The sequence below is a fragment of the Pocillopora damicornis genome, chromosome 10, assembly GCF_964200805.1.
Source record: "Pocillopora damicornis chromosome 10, jaPocDami1.2, whole genome shotgun sequence".
NCBI classification, from domain to species: domain Eukaryota; kingdom Metazoa; phylum Cnidaria; class Anthozoa; order Scleractinia; family Pocilloporidae; genus Pocillopora; species Pocillopora damicornis.
Window position 1 is genome coordinate 1,164,572 of NC_142679.1, and position 25,294 is coordinate 1,189,865.

The following is a 25,294-nucleotide window of genomic DNA, read 5'->3' on the forward strand; positions in this document are numbered from 1 at the left end:
TAACTTCTTCAAAGAGTATTTTGGCCAAACTTTCGTGTCATTTTCAAGAAATTAAACAAAATTGAATTTTGGTAAAGTTAAGCCTTCTCTTTTGAGAACTTAGAATCAAAGGGATTGAATTAATATATGTGTAGTATTTTTTAAAATAGCTCTTTGGTACGAAGCTCAAGGTAATCGAGAGTTTTTGCATATTACGCTACTTCCTATTGGTTCACATGTCAGCCAAAAAAACGAGCCCACCCCTTAACGTCTCAGTTTTGGGATGAATTATAGGTTTACAACATTATTTATATTACAATTATTATTATTAATAATTATTATTGATATTTCAATTTCTCTCAAAACTGAGACGTTTAGAGATGGGGTCTATATTGTTCGCATTTGGAAAGCGCGCTAAAAAAAAATTATTGTCAAGCGTATTTGGGATCTCACTTGGTGTTGTGACAATGGATGGGCATGTTTTGAATTAAGATATGACCTAGCGGTTACGTTTAAAGCGAGTTGCAATCACCATTATTATATTATGCGCACTTTTCAGAAGGATCGATTCCGCGACGAGCAACCTCTGCCTTTCTCCATTCAAAACAACGCGCACTGTTTTCCATGTATTCATCAAGTGATTAATAAGGCGCAAAAAAGACTTTTTAACCCATTGATGGTCAAAGACCTTTGATTTTATTTCATTACCGTTTGGTTTGAGGTTTTAAATCATGAATAGCCTTTGTGTAGCCTGTTCCAGGTTCTCCTTTGACTGGAAGAGAGAAGACAAAAGTAGGAGGAAAAAATGGCGGAAGGCAACCGAAAGATGTCGTTGGCCCTCACTATCGCTCGGTTCCAATGACAAAGAGCTTAGACCGGACTACACCGGCCTTATATGATGTTTGGTTTACAATGACCCTGACAACTTTCATCATCCTCAAATGCCATTTATCTGAAGAGTGAGAAGAAGTATACAGTTATTTGACAAAATGCATAAAAACGGCGTCGTTGATAGCATTTGTTTCAAATTTAACGTGACGATAAGGATATTACATTTTTTCATTTTCATTGCGCTTCATGGACTAGACCTTTAACAGTTTGGATCGATAGCTTCACAGCATCGATACAAATAACTGCTTTATTTGCGCTTCACTCGGGAAGAAAAAGAGAACAAAACAAACAAACTGCCAATCCTTGACATCCTCACACAATTCACAAACAATAAACTGACACGATGAAATTAGAAGATCCTCGCAGCTAAGAACACTACTGAAACTAGTAGTTGTAAATAGGACCTGAAAAAAATTCAGGCCCGTACGGGATTTGAACCCATGACCTCTGCGATACCGGTGCAGTGCTCTACCAATTGAGCTAACAAGCCAACTGGGAGCTGGTCAATGAATAGGGTACAAATAAACATCCAAGTGAATGAAGAATTTAGATATATGAAAATTCACATATTTGCACTGCGGTGGAGAGATGAAATTAGAAGATCCTCGCAGCTGACACATTGCGAAGTGTCTTTACGAGCGCGCCAAAAGTCCCTAAACGAAACCTACCATCTATAAATTAAAAACGCTGTTCTTGTTTTTAATATTTAGATTAATCTTCTGCTAACAAAAAGAGAAAGAGGCGATTCATACGAGCTGTTGGATGAGAACCAGTCTTAGTCATTGACATGGTTTATTTTGCCAAGAGTAAAATTGAAGTTGATTTTGAACAAGTAACATTTTTTCGTTTCCTGGTTCATTAAAGGTCTCGAGATAAAACCCTTAAATTGCATGAGTTTCCCTAAAGATATTAAAGAAGTTGATCTTGATTGATCAGTTATTTTTACTTTTTCTTCCTTCTCTCGAATTCTTTGTTCCTTTTTTTTCTTTCTTGCTCTTATTTTTCTTGTTTCGTTTTATTTCATTTTTCCTATTTTTTCTTGGCACAGCTGCTACTGGTGATTAAGCGTTTGTCTGTTATAGATAGTAGCCCCTGTGTTCTAAATATACCATTATAAGTCCAAGGCGACCATGAGAAAACACGCTTCCCCCTTCTACTATAACGTTTAGTTTTGGTTGATGCGTTCTACTGGTGGTAGTTTGTTGTAACGATTTTTATTATCCGTCACAATAAAGCATCTATCGTTTGTATGAGAGTTCTAGATAAACGTCTTGTTATAACTCAGTCTTACCTCTAATAAACAGCTGTTGGATAGGCTGTGACGACCTTGCCATAACTTTTCTCGACGGTTGTAACCTCTACTCTGCTCGTTCCGATCCCAGGCATATCTATATCGCACCGACAGTAGGTTGGTATTGGCTGTGCCATCGGAAATAACCCTCCGCGAGCTCCGCGTCCTTTAAGGAAGCAAGTGGTGAACAAGGCCAAATCAAACGCTGGACTTGTTCCAACAAACATGCTGCTCGGGTTGGCTTTTTTTGCCCCTCTCCATGTAAACAAGAGATCCCTCAGGAAATAAGGCTACAGATGAAATGATACGTACGGAATCATAATTTCACGTTTTAAAGCACCATCCTAAAAAGAATTTACTCAAAAAATTCAAGCTTATTTTAAACCGCTCATATTCTTTTGACTTCCTACACTCGTAGAATATCCTCTACTAGTATTCATCTTTGATGTGATTTCTAAGATGAACTGCAGAGGCCATATCTCGATGCATAAAGTTCACGTCTATAACTATTTAATGTGAAAACTGACCCGTTTGTTCGCCTCGACATTCGGTAGACAGATTATCCCTGTTTTGCCTCTAACTTCTTCCGTGTAGAACTGGTACCAGTTGTGAAATCCGTTGTATTCGTTGGAAGCTGGAAATTTATTTCCTGCGATTGGCACAAGCATAAACACCCAAGTTGATTGACAAGAAGGAATTAATGTACTTAGGTCTGCACAATTTTAGCGTTTTAGCGCAGTTTTAGAGAACGGGAATTGAATAAGACTCGAGCAGAGTTTTTAGATGGAGAGCCTTGAGAGAGACCATGGAATAATATTTTTGAGAAGTTAACTCACCAACAAAAACATGTTTAAAGCCGTGGCTGTGCACGAACCATATTTGTTTTAAGAGATGTCTAAACTGTGGCATGGTAGTATACTGCAAATTAATATCACAAAAAGTTAAAAAAGAGTGACAGAATGAACGAAATGTATGTCGCTGAAATCACTGATTTCTTTTTTCGTTTATTACTTTCCATTATTTTCTCGTCTAATACTACTTAAAACAGCTACATTTTGTCAAACATAATACCCATGAATTTCTCTGAATGTATGAAATATTATTTTGCAATCTTGCTTTGAGAAGTGACGAGTTCGAACGCATTAAATTACGTCTTTGCGTCACCAGGGAGCTTTTTTAATTTCACCCCCAAGAAAAATAGGTAGGCAACTGATGACTGTGAAACATACCACGCCATGAGGAAGTGTGTTCGCTTGAGTTTTCAAGTAGTTGAATGCCGCTTCCCCGGGTCCGCCTGGTTGGGTTACTGCGGTGATGAAGGCATTTATATGGTGCTGATCAAAACTCAGGGGGGGAGCTTGAAAGTCAACTAATAAATCTGTTGAACATGACAAACTCGATAAATAAATAAATTAGTTGACCCAATTTTTTTTTTTTAAATATTGTCAACGTCTACCCAACACTGTCTCTTTTATGGTCACTTCAGCTGGTCAGAATGAAAATAGGTTGCTTCCTTTTTTTCTAAATATTTAACTCGTTCACGCTATTTCAGAGACTTCAGTTTTGTATGATGTAATGAACATTTTCCATACCTCTCAAAACAACTAGACTCATTTCAAGCCTATGAAATGTGGATCGACTAAAAGAAAATGAATGAACATAAATGATGTTTCATTTTACAAGTAAATTTTTAACTACCATTTCTAGCGATGATCGCAGCGAAGAATTCTGCTTTTATTTTTATTTCGTCATCGAAAATTTATCAGTAAGGTTTGTGAAAAAAGGTTATTAAAAAAACAAAAACAAAACAATTACGTATACCATGGAAGCTGGTAAAGACGTCACTTTGAAGTTTTTGATCTCCTCGGGATCCTCCTCCTTTCACCAACATGAACAACGCGTTTTGGTAATTTCCCTCATTAACAGCTAATTCTCCAGGAAGCAGCAGATTGTTTTTAGCACTATCCCATATATTTTGACAAACATGACCTCCAAGGTAGAGAAAACTTAAAAATAGAAGGAAAACATGTCTTTTGCAGTAATTTGAAAAATATTGTCCACCTTTCTATAAATAGAAAAATTTTTCAAATGTAAAATTATTGATTCACTAAGTTCAAATAGTGGAGCGGAGTCACTGCTAAAGGACTGGAATACGAAGAATCTGTTACCTTGCTCTGAACAAAAGAAAACGTCGGTAGGAAAGGGGTGATAACTTCACTTAAAGCAGTTTTATACACGGACGTGCAAGTGTTGATTTGGTTTAATAAATGCTAGTTTAGGCCATTTGTTGGGTCTCGCTCACACACGAAATGAAATAAAATTACCTCGCGACATACGGTGAAGTCAACAAAATGAAGACGAAGATTTTCATCTCAATGATCTCCCTCTTAGTACACGAGATGTCAGTCTATAACAATTGGTCGTTCAACCACCGACTTTCTTGGAGGTAAAATTCCTACGCACTTAGTAACAATTTCTGCCGGTTCGATTTATAAATATTTAAATAAACTGAAGTGACATGAAAACAATGAGAGCTAACATAAAAAGATGAACATTTTATTCACTGAGGAGAGCAGTCATAAGGAGTTGTAATCTCGCTGTTAGAATTTGAACGAAGCAATTAGAATGTGATATTTTTCGAGGAACTAAGGATTCGTTATCGTTCGAAATAACAAGCATTGAGTAGCATTAAACTTTACTTTATGTAATTAATCCTTTCCTGATATGATATCCCTTTTTTTAAAGATATTTACCCTTTAGCCATTAAGATATCGATTACCTTCACAGTCTTTAGGTTTCGTCGGTACGTATAGAATGGCCTCATTTCGATGCAACGGTTTGATGAAGTTCACCAACTGTGTGTTATGTTAAGACAAGTGTCTCAACATAACAAAATTATTTCTATGAACGTTACCACTGATACTTAAAAGTTAATATATCAGTGAGAGCCTTCTGTGGTCATCCTTCTTCCTTCGAGCTTCCCTATTTGCCTGTTTGTCGTTCCTTATAATCTTTTTCGGCGGACATTCTAGTCCGGAAATGAAAACTATTCAAAGAAAGGTTAGAAATGAGCAAGTTACTGAAAGAACCACTTAAAAGGCAATTAAAGAGTGTCGTGAAGAGTTGTTACCACAGTCATCTCTTTATAATTCTATATCGCAAGTGTTTTACAGTCAATTAAGGTTAATTAATATTTCAGAGAGTATTCTGTTCCTAAAAGGTGCGGATTCTAAATCGCAAGTGTTTTACAGTCAATTAAGGTTAATCAATATTTCAGAGAGTATTCTGTTCCTAAAAGGTGCGGCAGGTTCCTGTAAAAAACCGATCCGTGTGCACTGCTTTGTAATTAAGTTGATGCGATTGATTTTCTCGTTGTTTTCATCGCATCAGTTTAGATAGCTCCCAAGCGGTTTTGGGGAATAAGCTGAAAATCTTACTTTGGCACCAGGTGATTAGATGGAGACCCAAAGTCGTCAGAAGTACTTTAGAGCCACGAGTACTTTTTTTTTATAAAATGGTTCCTTTTGAATTAAAATTTAAAAAACTGATTTACCATGTACTCACTTTCCATACGGAGAAAATTGGTGATCGAACTTTTTTTTCGTATCCAGGACATTAAATTGACACACAAAAAGATCTCTTAACTGGTTAGGAGCCAAATGTTTATTTATTTTATCACTGGTTTGAGGTTATAAATCGTTTATTAGTCTTGTCAGCAGCCCATATGTGATGGGTTCTTGGTTTTGTGTAGCCTGTGCCGGGCTCACGATTAGAAGCAGCAAGAGAAAAAGCAGACAGGTAAGAAATGGCGGTGAGCAACCACCAAGGAACATTTACCTGCTATTTCATTTTTATCTGCTGAACGAGATCCCGGAACTGATTACTTATTTTGTGATATTTAGTGTTTGTAATAATTCGGAAATCTTTGGTAATGGTCTCGGCTGTTATCTTTGTGTGCCGTTTATCTGAAAAAAAAAAAAAAAAGAAGCTATTCATAAGTTATTTTCACCAAAATTCACGAAATGACAAGTTATTGCTGGCATGAGTCTATGAACCAGTCTTAGTTTGTACACCGTAATCGATTGACAACAAGAACGACATCCTTCATCTCGAGGGATATTGCAAGGGGAAACTTCAATCCTCGCAAATTCCTTCCAATTATATTAAAATATTAAAAGTTCTTGATAAACCTCGAGTTATAGCACTGAACCATAATCTTACGTCTAATGGACATTTGTAGGGGCAGCTGTAACGACCTTGCCATTCTGGTTCTCGACGGTCTTTACTTCTACTGTGCTGTCCCCAATTCCAGGCACATGGATGGTGCAATCACAGTTGGTTGTCCTATACGGTCCCGGAGGTGGATGTACTCCTCCAGCAATACCTCGTCCTTTGAGGAGGCAAGTGGTGAATAAGGCCAATTCGAAAGATGGGCTGGTTCCAACAAACATACGGTTGTCTGTAGATCCTTGCTTACTCGTCCCTTTCCATTTGAATTTAAGATCCCTTATAAAGGTTGGCTACCAATGAAATATAAAGTTAGAAACTTAGTGATCTTTCATTAAAAATTTTATGTTTCAAAGCGTTGCTGCATTATTTGCGCACCCGCGTTTTATTTTGTTTATTTTCGCGTGCTCTGATTGGTCGAGGATTGCGTCATATCTTGTTATATGACGCAATTTCAGAGGAAGAAATTTAATTCGGAAAAGCACTAAAGATGATGATACTTATGGCAAACACTTTTTTAAGAAAAGATATGAAGCTTTTGCTGATTGGGTTAAAAAAAACCTGTTCAATTCTAAGCGAGATCGGCTGCTTAGTTCTAGAGCACAATTGCCAGAATTTTAACATCACAAAGCACATACAGCTAAAGAGTTTCCGTCTAAATAAATTAACTGCAGAAAAACAGACCCTTTTGTCCATAACGAATGTCGGTGGATTCTGTTTCTCTATCATTTTCGGTCTATTTTCTTCGGTGTAGTACTGGTACCAGTTTTGAAATCCTTTGTAACGGATTTCGTTTGGGACTTTGTGCTGGAACTGTTCACCTAAGAAAGCGAAACGTGAACACAGCATTGGGTTAGGTTGGATGTTAAGCTTTGTAGATTGTAGCTTTCGTAGCTGATTATGTCAAGTCTGGAACTGTGATAGACCTACGAAGACCTTTAAGAAATTTTACTTACCAACAAATACATGCCTAAAGCCATTGCTGTTGGTAAACCACAGGCTTTTCAAGGTGGTTCTGAACTGGTCTAAGGTTGTCTGAACGAAAGAGTCAACGTAGCAGTTATCACAACTTGAATACCATGAAAGCGAAATGTATATTTCCCACTTTGGCAATAATATACTTTAACTCTATGCTTTGTTTTGATGCTACGATTGCTAACTATTTTTTTCATAGAAATATACAGCTTTAAGCATGGTAAAAGGTTATCTTATAATCTTGCGTCGAAAAGAAACGAGCCTATTGACTTTTTAGATCATGAGTTTGACAAGCACAAAGCATACCACGTCAACAGGCAGTGCGTTCGCTTGAGTTTTCAGGTAGCTGAGTGCCGCTTCCACAGGTCCACAGGGTTGGGTTATTGCACTGATGAAGTCATTTATGTGCTGTTGATTAGGAATGTAAGGTTGAGCTTGATAGTCGACCAATATATCTGTAAGACAAAAAATAAAAAATAAAAAAACGCGATTATCAAATGTTAACGCCAACCTATCTCTAAGCTACTCCAACCTGCTTAAATGAACAATTATCTTCATTTCCTATCTCGACATGGTGGCTTTAACTGTTTAGAACATAGAAAATTGTATCCGCTTTTAAAGCGACAGCCATTTACGATTGTTTGTTTTGCTAGTCTTCTATGTCTCAATCAAGAATCTTTCAATCTACGACCGCATCATTTCTGTGAAATATACATCAACATTGCACGTTACAGAACATATGCATTGCAAAGTGAAAAGTTGAGAACTTTCTCGTCAGTCTTAATAAGTAAATTTCTAGCACTCCTATCGAGCGGTGATAGCATTGAAAAATGTAATTCAAAATGTCCATCCGTCATTGAAAAGTTCCCTACAAGGTTCTGTATGAAAATGACACTTGAGAGTTATTTATTATACCATGAAATCGGGTGAACTCTTCGCTTTGAAGTTTTTGGTACCCCTGAGCCCCTGCTCCGTGCACCAATGTGAACACTGGATCTAAGTTATTTCCCTCATTAACAGCTAATTCTCCAGGAATAATCAGATTATTTTCAGCGTCGTTCCACATTTTTTGACAAACGTGACCTCCAAGGTTGAGAGACCTTGAACATAGAAGGAAAAGACGTTGTTTGATGTTATTTGAGGAATATCGTCCTTCTACATCTAAATGACAAACTTCTCAAATAGAACATTATTGATACACCAAGTCAACTGTTCGAGAGTAGTCACTGCTACAAGACTCGAATATTAATAAACTTTTAAATAACTTGCACTGAACAGAGGAGGAAAGAAAAAGACCATAGTTTCAGTCTAAAGCATAGTTTACACTAACTGTTGATGAAAAACGTCTAAACTCTGGAGTAATAAATGCTAGCTGAGCCATTCAATGGGCCCCTCTCATGTACAAAATGAAAGAAAAGAAAAATACCTCGCGTCATAAGGTAAAGTCAGCAAAATAAATACCAAGATTTTCATGTTAAAGATCGCTCTCTTTGTACACCAATTATACATCTGTCAGAATTGGTCGTTCTTTCACCGAGGTTCTTGGAGTTAAAAATTCCTGCGCTCCAAGTAAGAATTTTTACTTGATCATGCCATGAATATTTAAAAGTTCCGGTCTAGAGCGGGAAGTCCTCAGGAAGTGAAAGAAAATAATTAACAATGCAACCAGTTGTAAGTAGTAATGGTTTCAAAATTTTTTTATGAAATATCAGCCCCTAGAACATCATATAGTGAGGAATGTATGTACAATGTAGCCTTTGCATAACCATTTATTGAAATAAACTTCGAACGTAATTTACTCAGGAACAAAATATAAACCCTGGTGATGCACTGAGATATCGATTGACTAAGAACATGCACTTATAAATAAAGTTTCTTTCTCTTAGCAATCCAAGCGTGAAAGGACTTGTCCTTTTAGTTTCAAATATCAACGATAATTATAGCCATTAAAATATCGATTACTTTCAAAGTCATTGGGGTTCACATGTCCTTATCACATGTCCTTTTATCGATCTAAGGGTATATCGAAGTTTATCGACAAAGGGAAAATAGTTACTAACATGAATATCTCCACAACAAAAAAAAATTATTCTCAGGCTTCCTAGGTGATACCTAAATACACTTGGGATAAACTTAAAAAAACATATGCATGCTATGCATGCAAGAGTTATTTTTTGGGGGTGGGTGGATTAATTGAAACATTGCAAGTGATGTCTACATTTTACAAAGGAAAGAGTATTAACGCGGAAAAGAACAAAAATGTCGTAAACGGCGTAATTTCTTCCAGTTGGTTGTGTTTATAAGGAAGATTTTACACCAGTAACTAACAGCGTAATTTCTCCCAGTCAGTAGTCTTTATATGGAAGATTTTACGCCAGTAACTTACGGCGTAATTTCTTCCAGTCGGTGGTGTTTATATGTAAGATTTTACGCCAGTAACTAACGGCGTAATTTCTCCCAGTCGGTGATATATATATATATATATATATATATATATGCGCGCCCACTAGTTTTTCTAGTTTGAGCACTCTGGCATGGCTTAGGTGATCCCACATGTGTGAGATCACTTGGGGTGGCTATATTGCCTTACCTCCATCCTAGCATCAGCACTGCACTGATGAGGCCCAGAAGGCCGAAACAGTACTGTCTGCAGTTATATATATATATATATATATATATATATATATATATATATATATATATATATATATATATAAGATTTTACGCCAGTAACTAACGGCGCAATTTCTCCCAGTCGGTGATATATATATATATATAAGAAATATTTTAAGCCAGTAACTAACGGCGTAATTTCTCCCAGTCGGTGATATATATAAGATTTTACGCCAGTAACTAACGGCGTAATTTCTTCCATTTCATTTTAATAAATGTCGGAACAGCCGTGTAAAGACAATAAACATCGTAACGATCGATGCAGTCACAATGGCCCCAAGAATTCGGACTTATTCGGAAGGATAGATCTCGAGTTCGGAGCCGACTAATTACGAAGGGTCCACGCCAATTTGCATATCCCACAGAGCCCACGACAACTCGTTTCTACGCTATCGCGTATCCACGAGTTAAAAACGACGCTCTGATTGGTGTGAGATATACATACCACTCTATACGCCAACATAGAGTTATTTGAAAAAAAGAAATAACTAAAAAACGTGGGATGTTTACCTGCGGCTTTGTATTTTTTCGTTCGTTTCTCTTCGCCTTTGAAATCATTTCGTTCTGCGATATCCTTGATAATTATTTGACCAGTTTGGCTAGAATCCATCGCCATTTTATTAAAAAATTAAGACTTTTCAAGAAAATAAAGGAACTAGCCAATAAAGGAACTGGTCAATGGACACTGAATGAAGGAGCGAGAACATGAATATTCCAATGCATTCTTTACTGTTCTACAGATGTCACGTTGTCACCTTTTACTTGCGATTTATTTTTCTCAATCACTATGGATGATAATGCAGGTTACACACTTGGTACTGTGTGAGTAGTGCAGTATACCGTATTTTGAGATGTTCCCTATGCCGTCCTTAAGGTCACTTTCTCTACGCTAGGCAACAGGTATGACAACTCTTAGCAAAAAAACCGTTTGGTGTGTTGCTTCACAGAAAAAAATTCGCTGTTGTATTTGCATCAATTTGACTAACCTTGTCTAATCGGCTGAAATGTACTATTGCTTACAAGCGATTACAAGGTGACGTCCCTGTTTATTTTAAAAATCTACTGAAATTAAACAGTAACATTCACAGTAGACAAACCAGATACTGTAATTTTAACGTAACCTCTCCGAGGTATAATCACGAAACAGAAAGAGGCAGAACTTTTACAGTCACAACTTGCAAAGCATGGAACATTTGATCTTTGCCTGTAAGGCAAAGGGATTCAGTGGACTCTTTAAAAAAAGCATTGTGGAATGAATTTTTTAAACAACAACAGAATCTTGATCATTTTTCTATTTAAGTTACTTGATGAATTGTGACATGATTATGATGTTATATTTTATCTTTTAAATAGTTTAGTAGATTCTATAGTATCTGTATTCTTTGGTTTTTTCACCTTGTATTTTTTATAGCTTAGTATACTCATCTAATATTCTATTATTTATTTATTATTTATTTATTTATTTATTATTGAGAGGGCCACAAGTTTATTAGCTCCGGCTATTTCATGCCAACCCTAATGAAATAAAGTCTTTACTTACTTAATTACTTACGATTTGTGTCGAGAACCAAACCCTGTTTCCGGGTAATAACTTTTCACAAGCACGTCGCAACGACTTGCACCCTGTGACTCGAGGAACATTGGGAGTCACCTCCCGGCCTATTCGTAATTCAAAAACATTTATCAGGTTTTTCAACATAAGGGAGTCGCTCCTAAATCAAATGAGCTGAACATCAAAATTTTGCTTGAAGTTTTCAGCTCTATTACTTGAGGAAATGTTTCCTTAATGGCTATCTTAGACCTCTTTTGGAGAGAGTCAGCGCTCTCTTTCTGTTCCAGTCCTTAGCGAGGTAAGAGCAGTAGGTACGCAGTAAGTTATTTTCACTTAAGTAATGCATGGCATAAAATGCAGATAGAACACTAATGAGTAAACGTATCACGCTCTCGTGTGTAGGTACGCAGCGATCTCGTTGATTCACGAATTCTGACTGGTCGGCAAACTGGATAGTAAGTGAGAGGATATCTTCTCCGCTGCAGAATATGAATTACACTCAAACTGATCAAAAGAGTGGACAGAAAAAGTTAAATTGTTGCCGTTCTCCGCAAATGTGGTTCACATCCCTCATAAGGAAAGATACAAACTTATAATTTACTTAGTAGGGGACAACCAGGAGCCCTTAGAACTGAGATATGTGGGGGGCTCTTTAATTTCCCGCGAAAACATGCTGACGTTCGCATGACACCCTAAAAAAAAATAATAAACTTTCTGCGCTTTTGTCATTATTGAAATACTTTCGTGTGGCCTGCACGTAACGTGAATAATAGAGAACCACAGCTCTCTTATGATTGGCTATTATATAAACAGCCGCGAAAAGCCCCGTGGGAGGTGCTTTTCAAAATAAAAAGATACGGGACAGGGTTGACTCAGAGGGTAAGTATGAAAGATGGAAGCTCCGGACAATGGGTTCCTGGGACAACCTTGTCCTATTGTAAATTTACCTGCCTTTGGCAAATTGTTAAGATTTAATGAAAAAGCGGCTCTTAAGATTAAAAGAGAACAGTTTATAAGGACATGGGGTTTGAGGGAGGCTTTTCCCAGTTGCAAGTTTGACCTCAATATCTTCAGTTGTCAGGTTCGTAATCGATCTTTTTTGACATTTATTATCATAAAATCCTTATCTAGTAACGGCATGGAAAATTATGCCTCGCGGTGCGGCGTTAGATTCAGATTTGCGTTTTGATTTCGACTGAAAAGGAAAAACTTTTTTTCCCCTAAATTGGTTGCATTATGGTTGAGTCGCTGTCTATGGCTTCAGATCTCGACTACTCTATAGCAATGTTGAGGGTCATTTCATGCAGATTTGTGTACCGTTTGTTCGCAAGACATCTGTCTCACACATTATCGTCTAAATTAAAATTTTAATGCCCCAGATAAATCCCGTGCGGTAATACAAGATGGTAATCTTTCATTTATCGAACATTGGTTGGATAGGCTGTAACGACCTTTTCATTCTGTGGGTTCTCGATGGTCTTAAATTGTACCAGGCTCTGCGGTAACCTTCGGGCTGGTACATGGATGTTGCATTCACAGTCTGTTACTCTATAGCCGTTTCCTCCTATTACTCCTACTCCTGGCGCACGTCCTATCAATACACAAGCAGTAAACATGGCCAAATCAAATGCTGGGCTGGTTCCAACGAACATGCAGCTGGTGCTGCCCTGTGGTGCTTTGTTCACCCCTCTCCATCTGAATGTTAGTCCACGCATAAAATATGGCTGTAAATAAGAATGTAAGTGGAAACTAAGTATTTACCTCTTTGTTTTTAAAATTCAGCAGTCGGCTGTCAAGGGCACAAAAATGTTTATGGTGTCAATTAGGATCACAACGGTACAAACCCAACGGAGGTATGCAGCCTAACACCATTCCTCAGTGAAGAAAACTGGAGTAACGGACTATTAATTGCATAACACCTATCGACATCACGAGCAGTAGGCTAAGATTACGTTACGGCATCTTGTTTAGCCAGCGCTGAAAGCCTGCTTAGTTAGGATTATTTCGAAGCACTTTTCTCTTAGTGCCTTTTTCTTGTCGTTTAACATGCACGCTTGTAAAAACATCTCTTTTATCGAGAAGTATCAGAATAACATGGCATGAACATTCAAGCAGAATAGAGAGATTGACACTGTACGCTTGTATCCCACACCACCTTCCTTTAACGCCGGTATGAATGAATAAATCAATCAACCAATCAGTCAATCAATCAATATTGAATTTACGAACACAAAGAGAGTACCAATTGAAATTAAATTTAAGGTTTGCAGGAAGGTATGGTTTCACAGCTTTTTCGGTAGATATTTCCGCTCTGAATGAAATAATAACTAACCAGTCTATTCCCCACGAAAGCCGGCTGATTTCCGCGTGTGTTGAAAGCGATATTCGTCGTCTGAGTTGGGTTTCTCCGTTGCTCAAGCAAGAACTGGTACCAGTTGTGAAATCCCTTGAAATTGTTTACGTTTAATAGTTTATCGCCTGTTGAACAGAAACGTGAACACAGAATTTGATGGGGATGACTGCAGGAATATTTTTTTTGCATTCATCGAAGAATGTCATAGCACGCCGGGTAGCTTAGTTCTCCCAGGAACTGTTTGAAAAGACCCAACTACCAAGACCTTTCATGGCGGATAATCTGCACATATTTATTTATTTTATTTTCCGTACTTACCAACAAACACATGTTTAAATCCATTGCTATTTCGAAACCATAATTCTTCCAAAACACATCTAAACTGTTCTAGGGTTGTCTAAAAGTGAAGTTTATAACGATAGAGGAGGTCAACGAACAGCAGTTGAACAGGGAATATGTGATACGAAAAAAGATGTGATCTATGAAGTTAGAGGAGCGAACATAGGACTAGCCCCCTACAAAAAAGTTGATTTGATCAATTGCTCCTAACGCTTTTGAATGCAAGGGACGGTGACCTCGCAAAATGATGTCAAGTCATCGTCATCAGCTTCTCATGAGCCCTCACGTTTAGTTATCTTAAATAGGGAATGGTCATTATTTAGCCCCGGGTGGGGGAAAGGAGGGAGTTTGGTTCTTTTACGATTAAATTTACCCGATTTTCCTTCCAGGGCTCTCTATTATTCTTACGATTCTCCCCCTTGGCGGCTAATTAACAATCAATTTTCTAAAGTCCCTTTTTATACTCTGTTGGCAACGACTGATCTCCCCTCCGTTCCCCTGGTTCATAAATGAATTCTCTGTTGTTCATTATAAGGCCGTCATACGGTAAGATCAGATGTTCTAAAGTTCGACTCTTCTTGAAGGTTTTACATGTTCAGGACACATGGATAACATATATTTCTTCGCTGCAAGAACTGGTCTACACATACCACGCCTGCAGGCAATGATCCCTGTTGAGTTAATAGATAATTGAATGCAGCCTCCATAGGTCCGTTTGGTTGGGTTACCGCAGTTATGAAGTCATTTATATGTTGCTGATTGAGAACAAATGGCACAGCTTGGTAATCAACCAATATGTCTGTTTGAAATTATAGAAAACATTTACATTTTACCACCTGACCCAACGGCGTTTTTTCGAAACATCAAGATCTAGTGAAACTCTTTTTTTTTTCCTCTGGAAGCGTACGTGATCTCGATTTTAAGCTAAGAACCAGGAAACAAAATAATTGCCGTAAATCTTTGTCATAATACCACAAAAATCTGAGTTGCCTTGTAGGCGCAAGAATTTGTACTATCATTTTTTGTTAGTGTTGGTGTTTCATAGTTTCGTGTTAGGTGTTTATTTTCTCGTCTTCCATTAGTGTCCTTTGTCAGTTACCAGTTTTGTACTTGTTATATTTATTTGCATATCGTATATATATTGGTTGCGCGTAATTTATTTGGTTAGTTGTCTAGTTTGTGAAAATTACCGTTACATATCTAGCTCTGGGTTTCATGTTTTCGTCTTTGGGTTGGTCACATTCGTCTTGTAAGTATCCTTGTTTATCTCGCTTTGTCGTTTTCCAGTACTTTCACTCATACGATGTAAGTTATTTTATGCTCATTCGCGTGTTTGTAATTTTGTCATTTTCAGTTACCGTATTCAACAATGTGTCAAGTTTGTTCTAGTAAAGTTTGAAATACGTGTGATTAGCGTTTGCGGCTATAGCCTTGATGAATTGTAACAACCCCGGCGCAACTTTGGACTGCCAATTAATTTCTCGGTTATTTTAGCCTATAGGTCAGGTTTCTCGGCAAACTATTTTTTTCTTTTTTTTTTTTTTTAGTCGTAAAAGGGAAAACGTTTACAATTGATGCATTTTGGCCCAAACAATCTATCCTTGAATTTTATTTCCTCTGTAGAAATAGATTACTTACAACAGGTTTGTTATTGAGCAGCGCAATTATTTTTTTAGTAGATTACCACGACTGATTGGGGCCGTGATGTGCACTGTATCGTAGATTTTCACCTGTCAATTGCAATTGGCTCTAAAACAAAAAATACCAAAGACACCTTAACTACCTCGGAATCGCTGAAATACAGGAGAAGCGATCTTTCCAACTCCTCCTGCTCCTGGAACAACCGTAAACAACGGGTTTGCGTTGGCCACCGGATTAACAGTTAATTCTCCAGGAACGATCAAGTTATTTCCAGCGTTATTCCACATATTTTGGCAAGCGGCCCCAAGATTTACTGATCTGAAGTATAAAAGACAAACTCTTTGGCTGAAGTGCCGAAAAGAATATTTTTCACCAACTTTCTAGAAATTTTTTCTATCAGTTATATTGTATATTGGCAACGCATTCGATGGATTCTTCTAAAACGACGGTAGACTAAGTTACCTCGCGAAAAATGGGAAGGTTAATAAGATACAGACGAAGACTTCGATGTCAGCTCTCATTTCCTTGGCACTCCAGATACACGCGAGTAAGAACTGTCCTTGCCTTCACTGACTCTTATGAAAATGATATTCATACTCTGTTGTTTGCAATGTTAGTCTCCTCGTTTTATTAATGTTTAAATGATTTGGTGCGATGTAAAATGGGAAGTCATTGAGAAAATAATTAGCCTTTGATAAGTTACCCTACAATTCAAATACAACTAGCTTTCGCATCTCTTGTAAAATAACCAACCATAGATATCGATTGGCTCTAAACATAGGACCTCTCATCAACTATGCATTTCTCCCACAGACCGTAATGACCCCTTTGTTCGTTCGTTTGTCTTGAAGTAACCACCGAAGCAGCTATGATATCGAGAGGGAATACGCAACCTCTCGTTAAACATGAACTAAAACGAGCGCTATTACATATTGATTAACTGGACGGATATGACAACATTTACATTTTTCCTATACAGACACGTTTTCTACTTGCTTACTGGGAATTTTGTTTTAGTTTCACTCTTAAGCTTGTTCAGGTGTTCCATACATTTTTAACAGTGTCACAGGGTGGTTTAAGAAGTCACCCATTGACTGCGATCGAAAAGTGAAGTTTCGATCTTAAGGAAATGTCACATTGCTATGTTGCAGACGAAACCACTTACAAGGCAATGAACGAGTGTCGCGAAGGGGTGTAAACCACGGTCATCTCTTTACAATTTTATATCGCAAGTGTTTTACAGTTAATCAAGGTTAATCAACATGTCAGAGAGTATTCTGTTCCTAAAAGGTGCGACGGGTTCCTATAAAAAACCGATCCGTGCGCACTGCTTTGTAATTAAGTTGATGCAACTGATTTTCTCGTTGTTTTAATCGCATCAGTTTGGATAGTTCACGAGCGGTTTTAGAAAATGAACTGAAAATCTTTCTTTGGCACCAGGTGATTAGATGAAGACCCAAAGCCGTCAGAGCCACCAGTATTTTTTTTTTTTTTTTTTTTTTATCAATGGTTACTTTTAAATTAAAATTTTAAAGACTGATTCACCATGTACTCACTTTTTATATGGAGAAAAATGGAAATCGGAGTTTTTTTTCGTATTCAGGTCATTACTGATTGACAGACAAAAAGACTTCTTAGCTGGTTAGGAGCCAAATATTTATTTATCAGTTTATCACTAGTTTAATGTTATAAATCATTATTTTAACAGTTTTGTCAGAAGCCCATATGTGATGGGTTCTTGGTTTTGTACAGCCTGTGCCGGTCTCATGGTGTTGAGCAACCAGCAGAAATATTTGCCTTCCTTTATCTGCTGAACGAGATCCCGGAACTGGTTACTTATTTTGTGATATTTAGTGTTTATAATAATTCGGAAATCTTTGGCAACGGTCTCGGCTGTCATTTTTGTGTGCAGTTTATCTGAAAAATAAGAAGTCATAAGTTATTTTAACCAAAATGCACGAAATGACAAGTTGTTGCTAGCATTTGTTTCCGAGAATTTCTGACCCGCTCCTACGCAGACCTCCGCTATTCATTTCACAGCACGTCTACATCATCGGACACCGTGCGCTTTGGAATATTACATTGCGGGATAAGACAGGTGATGTAATTAGGAACCAGTCTCTGTTCGTACACTTTAATCGATAGACAACAAGAACGATATCCTTCATCTCAAGGGATACTGCAAGGGGTAACTTCAACCCTCACAAATTGTTTCAATTATATTAAAATATGAAAAGTTCTTAATAAACCTCGAGTTATAGCACTGAAAGATAATCTTACTTCTAATGGACATTTGTAAGGAAAGCTGTAACGGCCTTGCCATTCTGGTTCTCGACGGTCTTAACTTCTACTGTGCTGCCCCCAACCCCGGGCACATAATAACTTGATTGTTCCTGCAGAAGTAACTGTTAACCTGGTCGCCAATGGAGACCCGTTGTTCCCTGTGTATAAGGAGAAAAAAATCGCTTCTCCTGTGTTTACCCGATTCCAAGGTAATTAAATAATAAGGTGCACATTTATCGTCTAAATTTAAATTTTATTGCTCCAGATAAATCCCCTGCAGTAATACAAGACGGCAACCTTTCATCTATTTAACATTTCTTGGATGGGCTGTGACGACCTTTTTATTCAGTGGTTCCTCGACGGTCGTAAATTCTACAGTGCTCTCCCCTAGCCCTAGGCCTTTAACTTTGCACACACAGTCTATTGTTCCCCCTCCTGCCGCACGTCCACTCAATACACAAGCAGTAAACATGGCCAAATCAAATGCTGGGCTGGTTTCGACGAACATGCTGCTGCTGCTGCCCTGTGGTACTCTGGTCGCCCCTCTCCATGTGAATGTTAGTCCACGCAGAAAATATAGTTGTAAATAAGAATGTCAGAGAGAAACTTAGTATTACCTCTTTGTATTTGAAATTCAGCAATGGGCTGTCAAGGGTACACAAATTTTCACGTTGTCAACTAGGATTACAACAGTGCACACCCAACAGAGATTTGCAGCCGAACGCCATTCCTCGGTGAAATGATAATAAATAACAGACTTTCATTTGCAGAACACGTACGATATCACAAGCTGTAGGCTAAGATTACAATACTGCATCTTACGATGCGAAAATACTGTAGCAGCTCTTTGAAATATAAAATTTTATAGCAATTTGTGAGGGTTGAAGTTTCCCCTTGCAGCATCCTTCGAGATGAAGGATATCGTCCTTATTGTCAATCGATTACGGTGCACAAACTGAGACTGGTTCCTAATTGCATCGCCACTCTTATCACGCAATGTAATATTACAAAGCACATAGTGTCCGACGATGGAGATGTGCTGTGAAATGAACCGCGGAAGTCTGCGTATGAGCGAGTCGGAAGTTGTGTTCTTGCATTTTGTTCCACACAAGCCCTCCAGCTGTATCAAGCTGGATAAGTGCAAACGGAGCACATAGTAATTCTCAGAAACAAATACCAGCAACAACTTGTCATTTCGTGTATTTTGGTTAAAATAACTTATGACTTCTTTTTATTTTTCAGATAAACGGCACTGAAAGGTGACAGCCGAGACCATTGCCAAAGATTTCCGAATTATTATAAACACTGAATATCACAAAAAAAAGTAACCAGTTCCGGGATCTCGTTCAGCCGACAAAAGTAGGCAAATGTTCCTTAGTGGTTGCATACCGCCATTTCTTATTTGCCTTCTTTTTCTCTTGCTGCTGCTGACCGTGAGCCGGCACAGGCTCCACAAAACCAAGAACCCATCACATATGGCTGCTGACAAAACTGTTAAAATAATGATTTATAACATGAAACCAGAGATAAAATAAATAAATATTTGGCTCCTAACCAGTTAAGAGATCTTTTTTTGTGTCTATTCAATGACCTGGATACGAAAAAAAACCTCGATTTCCAATTTTCTCCATATGAAAAGTAAGTACATGGTGAATCAGTCTTTTAAATTTTAATTCAAAAGGAACCACTCATAAAAAAAAAAAATAATGGTGGCTCTAAAGTAGTACTGACGACTTTGGGCCTTCATCTAATCACCTCGTGCCAATTAAAGTAAGATTTTCAGCTTCAAAAACCAAATGTCGACTATCTAAGCTGATGCGATGAAAATAACGAGAAAATCAGTTGCATTAACTTAATTAGACTAATTACAAAGCAGTGCAGACGGATCGGTTTTTGTCAGGAACCCGTCGCACCTTTTAGGAACAGAATACTCTCTGACATGTTGATTAACCTTAATTGACTGTAAAACACTTGCGATATAAAATTTTAAAGATATGGCCGTGGTTTACACCTCTTCGCGACACTCGTTCATAGCCTTGTAAGTGGTTTCGTCAGCAACATAGCAATGTGAAATTTTCTTAAGATCGAAACTTCACTTTTCGATCTCAGTCAATGAGTAACTTCTTAAACCACCCGGTAACACTGTTAAAAAAAATATGAAATACCTGCACAAGCTAAAGAGTGAAACTAAAATCCCTAGATGGTAAGTAGATCGTATTATCCGTACTTGCTTTCCGTTGAAAACGTGTCTGTATGGGGCAAATGTAACTTTGAATACATCGAAGTTGTCATATCCTTTCAGTTAATCAATATGTAGTAGCGCTCGTTTTAGTTCATGGTTAACAAAAGACTACGTATTCCCTCTCGATATCATAGCTGCTTTGGTAGTTACTTCAAGACAAACGAACGAACAAAGGGGTCATTATGGTCTGTGGGAGAAATGCATAGTTAATGAAAGGTCCTATGTCTATAGTCAATCGTATCTATGGTTGGTTATTTTACAAGAGATGTGAAAGCTAGTTGTATTTGAATTGTAGGGTAACTTATCAAAGGCTAATTATTTTCTGTCATTTCTCAATGACTTTCCATTTTACATCGCACCAAATCATTTAAATATTAATCAAATGACGAGACTAACATTGCAAACAGCAGAGTAGGAATTTCATTTTCAGAAAAGTCGGTGAAAGCAAGGACAGTTCTCACTCGCGTATATCTGGAGTGCCAAGGAAATGAGGGCCAACATCGAAGTCTTCATCTGTATCTTACTCACCTTCCCGTTTTTTGCGAGGTAACTTAGTCTACCATCTTTTTAGAAGAACTCATCAAATGTGTTGCCTAAGCGTTCAATATTCAATATAACTGATAGAAAAAATTTCTAAAAAGTTGGTGAAAAATATTCTTTTCGGCACTTCAGCCAAAGAGTTTGTCTTTTATACTTCAGATCAGTAAATCTTGGGGCCGCTTGCCAAAATATGTGGAATAACGCTGGAAATAACTTGATCTTTCCTGGAGAATTAACTGTTAATCCGGTGGCCAACGCAAACCCGTTGTTTACGGTTGTTCCAGGAGCAGGAGGAGTTGGAAAAATCGCTTCTCCTGTATTTCAGCGATTTCGAGGTAGTTAAGGTGTCTTTGGTATCTTTTTTTTCAAAGCCACTTGCCATTGACAGGTTAAAATCTACGACACAGTACACATCACGGCCTTAATCAGTCGAGGTAATGGCTTCCTGCGCGGAAGTGAAAGAATAATCACGGCGAACATCTATGCACCACTGAAGACGTAGTTGATCTACAATACCGCTCTGCTCAATAACCAACCTGTTGTATGTAATATATTTCTACAGAGGAAATGAAATTCAAGATTGGACTATGTGGGCCAAAAATGCATCAATTGTAAACGTTTTTCCCTTTTAATAAAATTACGACTTAGAAAAAAAACAGTTTGCAGACAAATCTGATCTATAGGCTAAAATAACCGGGAAGTTAATTGGCAGCGCAAAGTTGGGTCGGGGTTGTAAAAAGGTAACTCAGATTTTGTTTAGTGTTATAACCAAGACTTACAGTAATCAATTTGTTTCCTGCTTTTCAGCTTAAAATCGAGATCACGTCGCTTTCAGAGAAAAAGTAGTCTCAATCTAAAAAAATCACTTCACTACATTTTGATGTTTTTAAAAAACGCCGTTGGATCAGTTGATAAATTGTAAATGTTTTCTATAATTCCAAACAGACTTGATGGTTGATTACCAAGCTGCACAGCCTGCTCCCACTCAGCAACATATAAATGACTTCTTAACTGCAGTAACCCAACCAGGTGGACCTATGCAGGCGGCACTCAATTATTTATTAACTCAGCCGGGATCATTGCCTGCAGGCGTGGTATGTGTAGACCAGTTCTTGTAATGAAGAAATATGTTATTTATTTGTCCTGAAAATGTTAGTCCTTCAAGAAGAGTCGAACTTTAGAATATCTGATCTTACCGTAGGACGCCCTTCCAACAGAGAATTCGTTTATGAACCAATGGGGTAGGGGACCAAGAGGGGTGGGGTGTGTGGAGACATTAAGGTGGAGATCACATGGTATTCAGGGAACGGACGGGATATCAGTTTTCGCCAACAGAGTATAAAAGAGGGACGTCAGAAAATTAATCGCCAATTAACCGCCAAGGGGAAGGGGGGGGAATCATAAGAATAATAGAGAGCCTTGGGGTAGGGTGGGGGGGGGGGGGGAGAAAGGGTAAGTGTTATCATGAAACAACCAAATTCCCCCACCCCACCCCCACCCGGGGGCTAAATAATGACCGTTTCCTAAATAAGGTAACTAAACGTGAGGGCTCATGAGAAGTTGGTGACGATGACTTGACATCATTTTGCAGGGTCACCGTCACTTGCATTCAAAAGTGTTAGGAGCAATTGATCAAATCAACTTTTTTGTTGAGGGTTAGTCCTCTGTTCGCTCCTCTAACTTCATAGATTACATTACATCCATATTCGCTTAACATGTCCCCTGTTCAATTGCTGTTCGTTGACCCCCTTTATCGTTATGAACTTCACTTTTAGGCAAACTTACAACAGTTTAGACCTGTTTTGGAGGCATTATGGTTCCAAAACAGCAATGGATTTAAACATGTTTTTGTTGGTAAGTACGGAAAATAAAAAAATTAATAATTTAAAAGAAAGTCTCTCACGGTTTATGTACTTTGTCTAAATCTGAATTACGAAATCTAGTTCTCTCAAGCCCATCCTCTGCCGAGCACTTGGAGGATCGACTGTGCGCGACTTGCCGCTATTCTACTTATTGTAAATGTTCTTCATAATATCAACCACAACGCCTATCGAGTATTTTGTGCAGATTTCACTCTCTTTCGTCACTTTAGATATTACAATTTTACGTGAATATGAAAGAGATCTTCGCAGTAATGAACACTACTCGAGTGGTAGTGAAAATAAGGCCTGAAAAAAAATCAGGCCTGAACAGGATTTGAACCCATGACCTTTGCAATACCGGTGCAGTACTCTACCAACTGAGCTAACAAATCAGCTCCACGTTGGCTTGTTAGCTCAGTTGGTAGAGCACTGCACCGGTATCGCAAAGGTCATGGGTTCGAATCCCGTACAGGCCTGAATTTTTTTCAGGCCTTATTTTCACTACTGCTCAAGCAGTGTTCATTACTGCGAAGATCGCTTTCATATTCATGTCTTTATCTGCAGTTCAAATTTATGACTTTCATATATTCACATTCGTTTATTACAATTTTATTACGTGTTCATAGTTTATTCTTATTTAAACATCGTTTCTCTTGTATATATGTATTAAAATTTATTTTTGAGGGCCGTAAGTTAGAAAACTGTAGGAGGTTATAGCGTCTTCCTCTTTAAATAAAGTTATCTATTCATTCATTCATTCATGTACAGATTCTCCGCCATGAAATACCTTGGTAATAGGGTCTTTTCAAACAGTCCCTGATCGAACTGAGTTACCCGGCATGCTAGTGCATTCTTCAGTAGGTGAATGCAAAAAAATATTCCTGCAGTCATCACCACCAAATTCTGTGTTCACGTTTCTGTTTAACAGGCAATCACAGAAACGCCAACGATTTCAATGGATTTCACAATTGGTACCAGTTCTATCTTGAACAACGGAGAAACCCAACTCAGACAACAAATATCGCTTTCAACCCGCAACCCGCACATCTGCCGCCCTTCGTGGGGAATAGACTGGTTAGTTATTTCATTCAGAGTGGAAATATCTACTGAAAAAGCTGTGAAGCCATAACCTCCATCAAACCTTAAATTTAATTTCGATTCGTAATCTATCTGTGTTCATTCATTCCTTCATTCACATCAGCGTTAAAGGAAGGCGGTGTGGATACAAGCGTACAGGGTAAAATTGTCAATCACACTATTCTGCTTGAATGTTCGTGTCATGTTACTCTAATCCTTCTCGATGAAAGAGATGTTTTTACAAGTGTGCGTGCTAAACGACAAGAAAAAGGCATTAAGAGAAAAGTGCTTCGAAATAATCCGGGCCGAGCAGGCTTTCAGCTAAGCCCGGTTATAAATCCTAAGCTCAGCGCTGGCTAAACAAGATGCCGCAATGTAATCTTAGCCAAAAGCACGTGATATCGTACGTGTTATGCAATTGAAAGTCTGTTATTCCATATTATTTATAGAACTGGCGTTGGGCTGCAAACCTCCGTTCGGTTTGCACTGTTGTTATTCTAATTGAAACCATGAACATTTTTGTGCCCTTGACAGCCGATTGCGGAATTTTAAATATAAAGAGGTGAACACCTAGTTTCTCATTTAGAATCTTATTTACAGCCATTTTTTCTGCGAGGACTAACATTCACATGGAGAGGGGCGAACAAAACACCACTAGGCACCAGCAGCTGCATGTTCGTTGGAACCAGCCCAGCATTTGATTTGGCCATGTTTACCGCTTGTGTATTGAGGGGACGTGCACCCGGAGGAGGAGTAATAGGAGGAAACGGCAATAGAGAAACACAATGTGAATGCAACATCCACGTACCGGCCGCAGGGTTACCGCAGAGCCTGGTACGATTTAAGACCGTCGAGAACCCACATAATGCAAGGGTTGTCACAGCCTTTCCAAAAAATGTTCAATAGATGAAAGGTTACCGTCTTGTATTACAGCACAGGATTTATCTGGAACATTAAAACTTTAATTCAGACGATAAATGTGTGAAAGAGATTTCTTACGAACAAACGGTACACAAATCAGCACGAAATGATTCTCATCATTGGTATACATCGGTCGATATCTGAAGCCATAAACAGCGACAGAAACATATTGTGTTTTGGTCATCTAATGGCCGGTATCTGAAGGTGTCGCCCCATCGCAAGTTCACCCCAGCCTTCTTTGCAAGTTCACCCCTTGAAGTAAACCAAGTCTTTCCCCCAAACCTTTACCAGTTCGTACCCAAATCTTCCTACTCGTTTTCTTAATTTCAAGGCGCAAATCTGAATCTAACGCCGCAACACGAGGCATGATTTTCCATGTCGTTGATAGATTATGGTTTATGATAATAAATGTCAAAACAGATCGATTACAAACCTGCAAAATAAGTTG

At 38.1% G+C, this 25,294-nt stretch overlaps 4 protein-coding genes and 2 long non-coding RNA genes across 7 annotated transcripts in view; 2 read left to right on the top strand and 4 right to left on the bottom strand.

Annotated features, from left to right (window-relative positions):
• LOC149038377 (uncharacterized) overlaps positions 1-868 on the top strand; it is a 31,967-nt gene extending 31,099 nt beyond the window's left edge. Inside the window, exon 3 of the long non-coding RNA XR_016180473.1 lies at positions 730-868. This is a non-coding gene — a long non-coding RNA (uncharacterized LOC149038377). The remainder of the gene's footprint in view (positions 1-729) is intronic.
• On the bottom strand, positions 653-5,027 carry LOC113667755 (endoribonuclease endu-1). 2 transcript variants are annotated; one of them, XM_089185002.1, is made up of 7 exons: positions 4,941-5,027; positions 3,983-4,167; positions 3,391-3,539; positions 2,998-3,079; positions 2,689-2,810; positions 2,162-2,451; positions 653-931 (listed from the first exon to the last, which is right to left on the bottom strand). In XM_089185002.1, exons 2-6 carry the CDS (start codon positions 4,050-4,052, stop codon positions 2,164-2,166), a joined length of 711 nt encoding a protein of 236 aa, XP_089041128.1. In that variant the 5' UTR covers positions 4,053-4,167; positions 4,941-5,027; the 3' UTR covers positions 653-931; positions 2,162-2,163. The 2 variants fall into 2 exon arrangements, with proteins under 2 accessions (XP_089041128.1, XP_089041127.1); XM_089185001.1 differs by lacking the exon at positions 4,941-5,027 and adding an exon at positions 4,486-4,636.
• Positions 5,028-5,809: 782 nt separating this feature from the next.
• LOC149038378 (poly(U)-specific endoribonuclease-B-like) lies at positions 5,810-9,149 on the bottom strand. Its single transcript, XM_089185000.1, has 7 exons — positions 8,790-9,149; positions 8,279-8,463; positions 7,670-7,818; positions 7,345-7,423; positions 7,073-7,209; positions 6,383-6,681; positions 5,810-6,126 (listed from the first exon to the last, which is right to left on the bottom strand). The coding sequence occupies exons 1-6, from the start codon at positions 8,870-8,872 to the stop codon at positions 6,385-6,387; spliced, it is 930 nt and encodes a 309-aa protein (XP_089041126.1). The 5' UTR covers positions 8,873-9,149; the 3' UTR covers positions 5,810-6,126; positions 6,383-6,384.
• A 3,796-nt stretch (positions 9,150-12,945) lies between these two features.
• On the bottom strand, positions 12,946-16,533 carry LOC113667679 (uridylate-specific endoribonuclease B-like). The gene is made up of 6 exons (XM_027183539.2): positions 16,384-16,533; positions 16,064-16,239; positions 14,931-15,079; positions 14,260-14,338; positions 13,921-14,066; positions 12,946-13,312 (listed from the first exon to the last, which is right to left on the bottom strand). The coding sequence occupies exons 1-6, from the start codon at positions 16,440-16,442 to the stop codon at positions 13,007-13,009; spliced, it is 915 nt and encodes a 304-aa protein (XP_027039340.2). The 5' UTR covers positions 16,443-16,533; the 3' UTR covers positions 12,946-13,006.
• A 974-nt stretch (positions 16,534-17,507) lies between these two features.
• LOC149038379 (uncharacterized) lies at positions 17,508-18,370 on the bottom strand. The gene is made up of 2 exons (XR_016180468.1): positions 18,202-18,370; positions 17,508-17,838 (listed from the first exon to the last, which is right to left on the bottom strand). It is a non-coding gene; the product is annotated as an uncharacterized LOC149038379 (long non-coding RNA).
• A 2,462-nt stretch (positions 18,371-20,832) lies between these two features.
• LOC149038380 (uridylate-specific endoribonuclease A-like) lies at positions 20,833-24,903 on the top strand. The gene is made up of 6 exons (XM_089185004.1): positions 20,833-20,992; positions 21,146-21,321; positions 21,932-22,080; positions 22,762-22,840; positions 23,777-23,922; positions 24,526-24,903. The coding sequence occupies exons 1-6, from the start codon at positions 20,934-20,936 to the stop codon at positions 24,829-24,831; spliced, it is 915 nt and encodes a 304-aa protein (XP_089041130.1). The 5' UTR covers positions 20,833-20,933; the 3' UTR covers positions 24,832-24,903.
• The last annotated feature ends 391 nt before the right edge of the window (positions 24,904-25,294 follow it).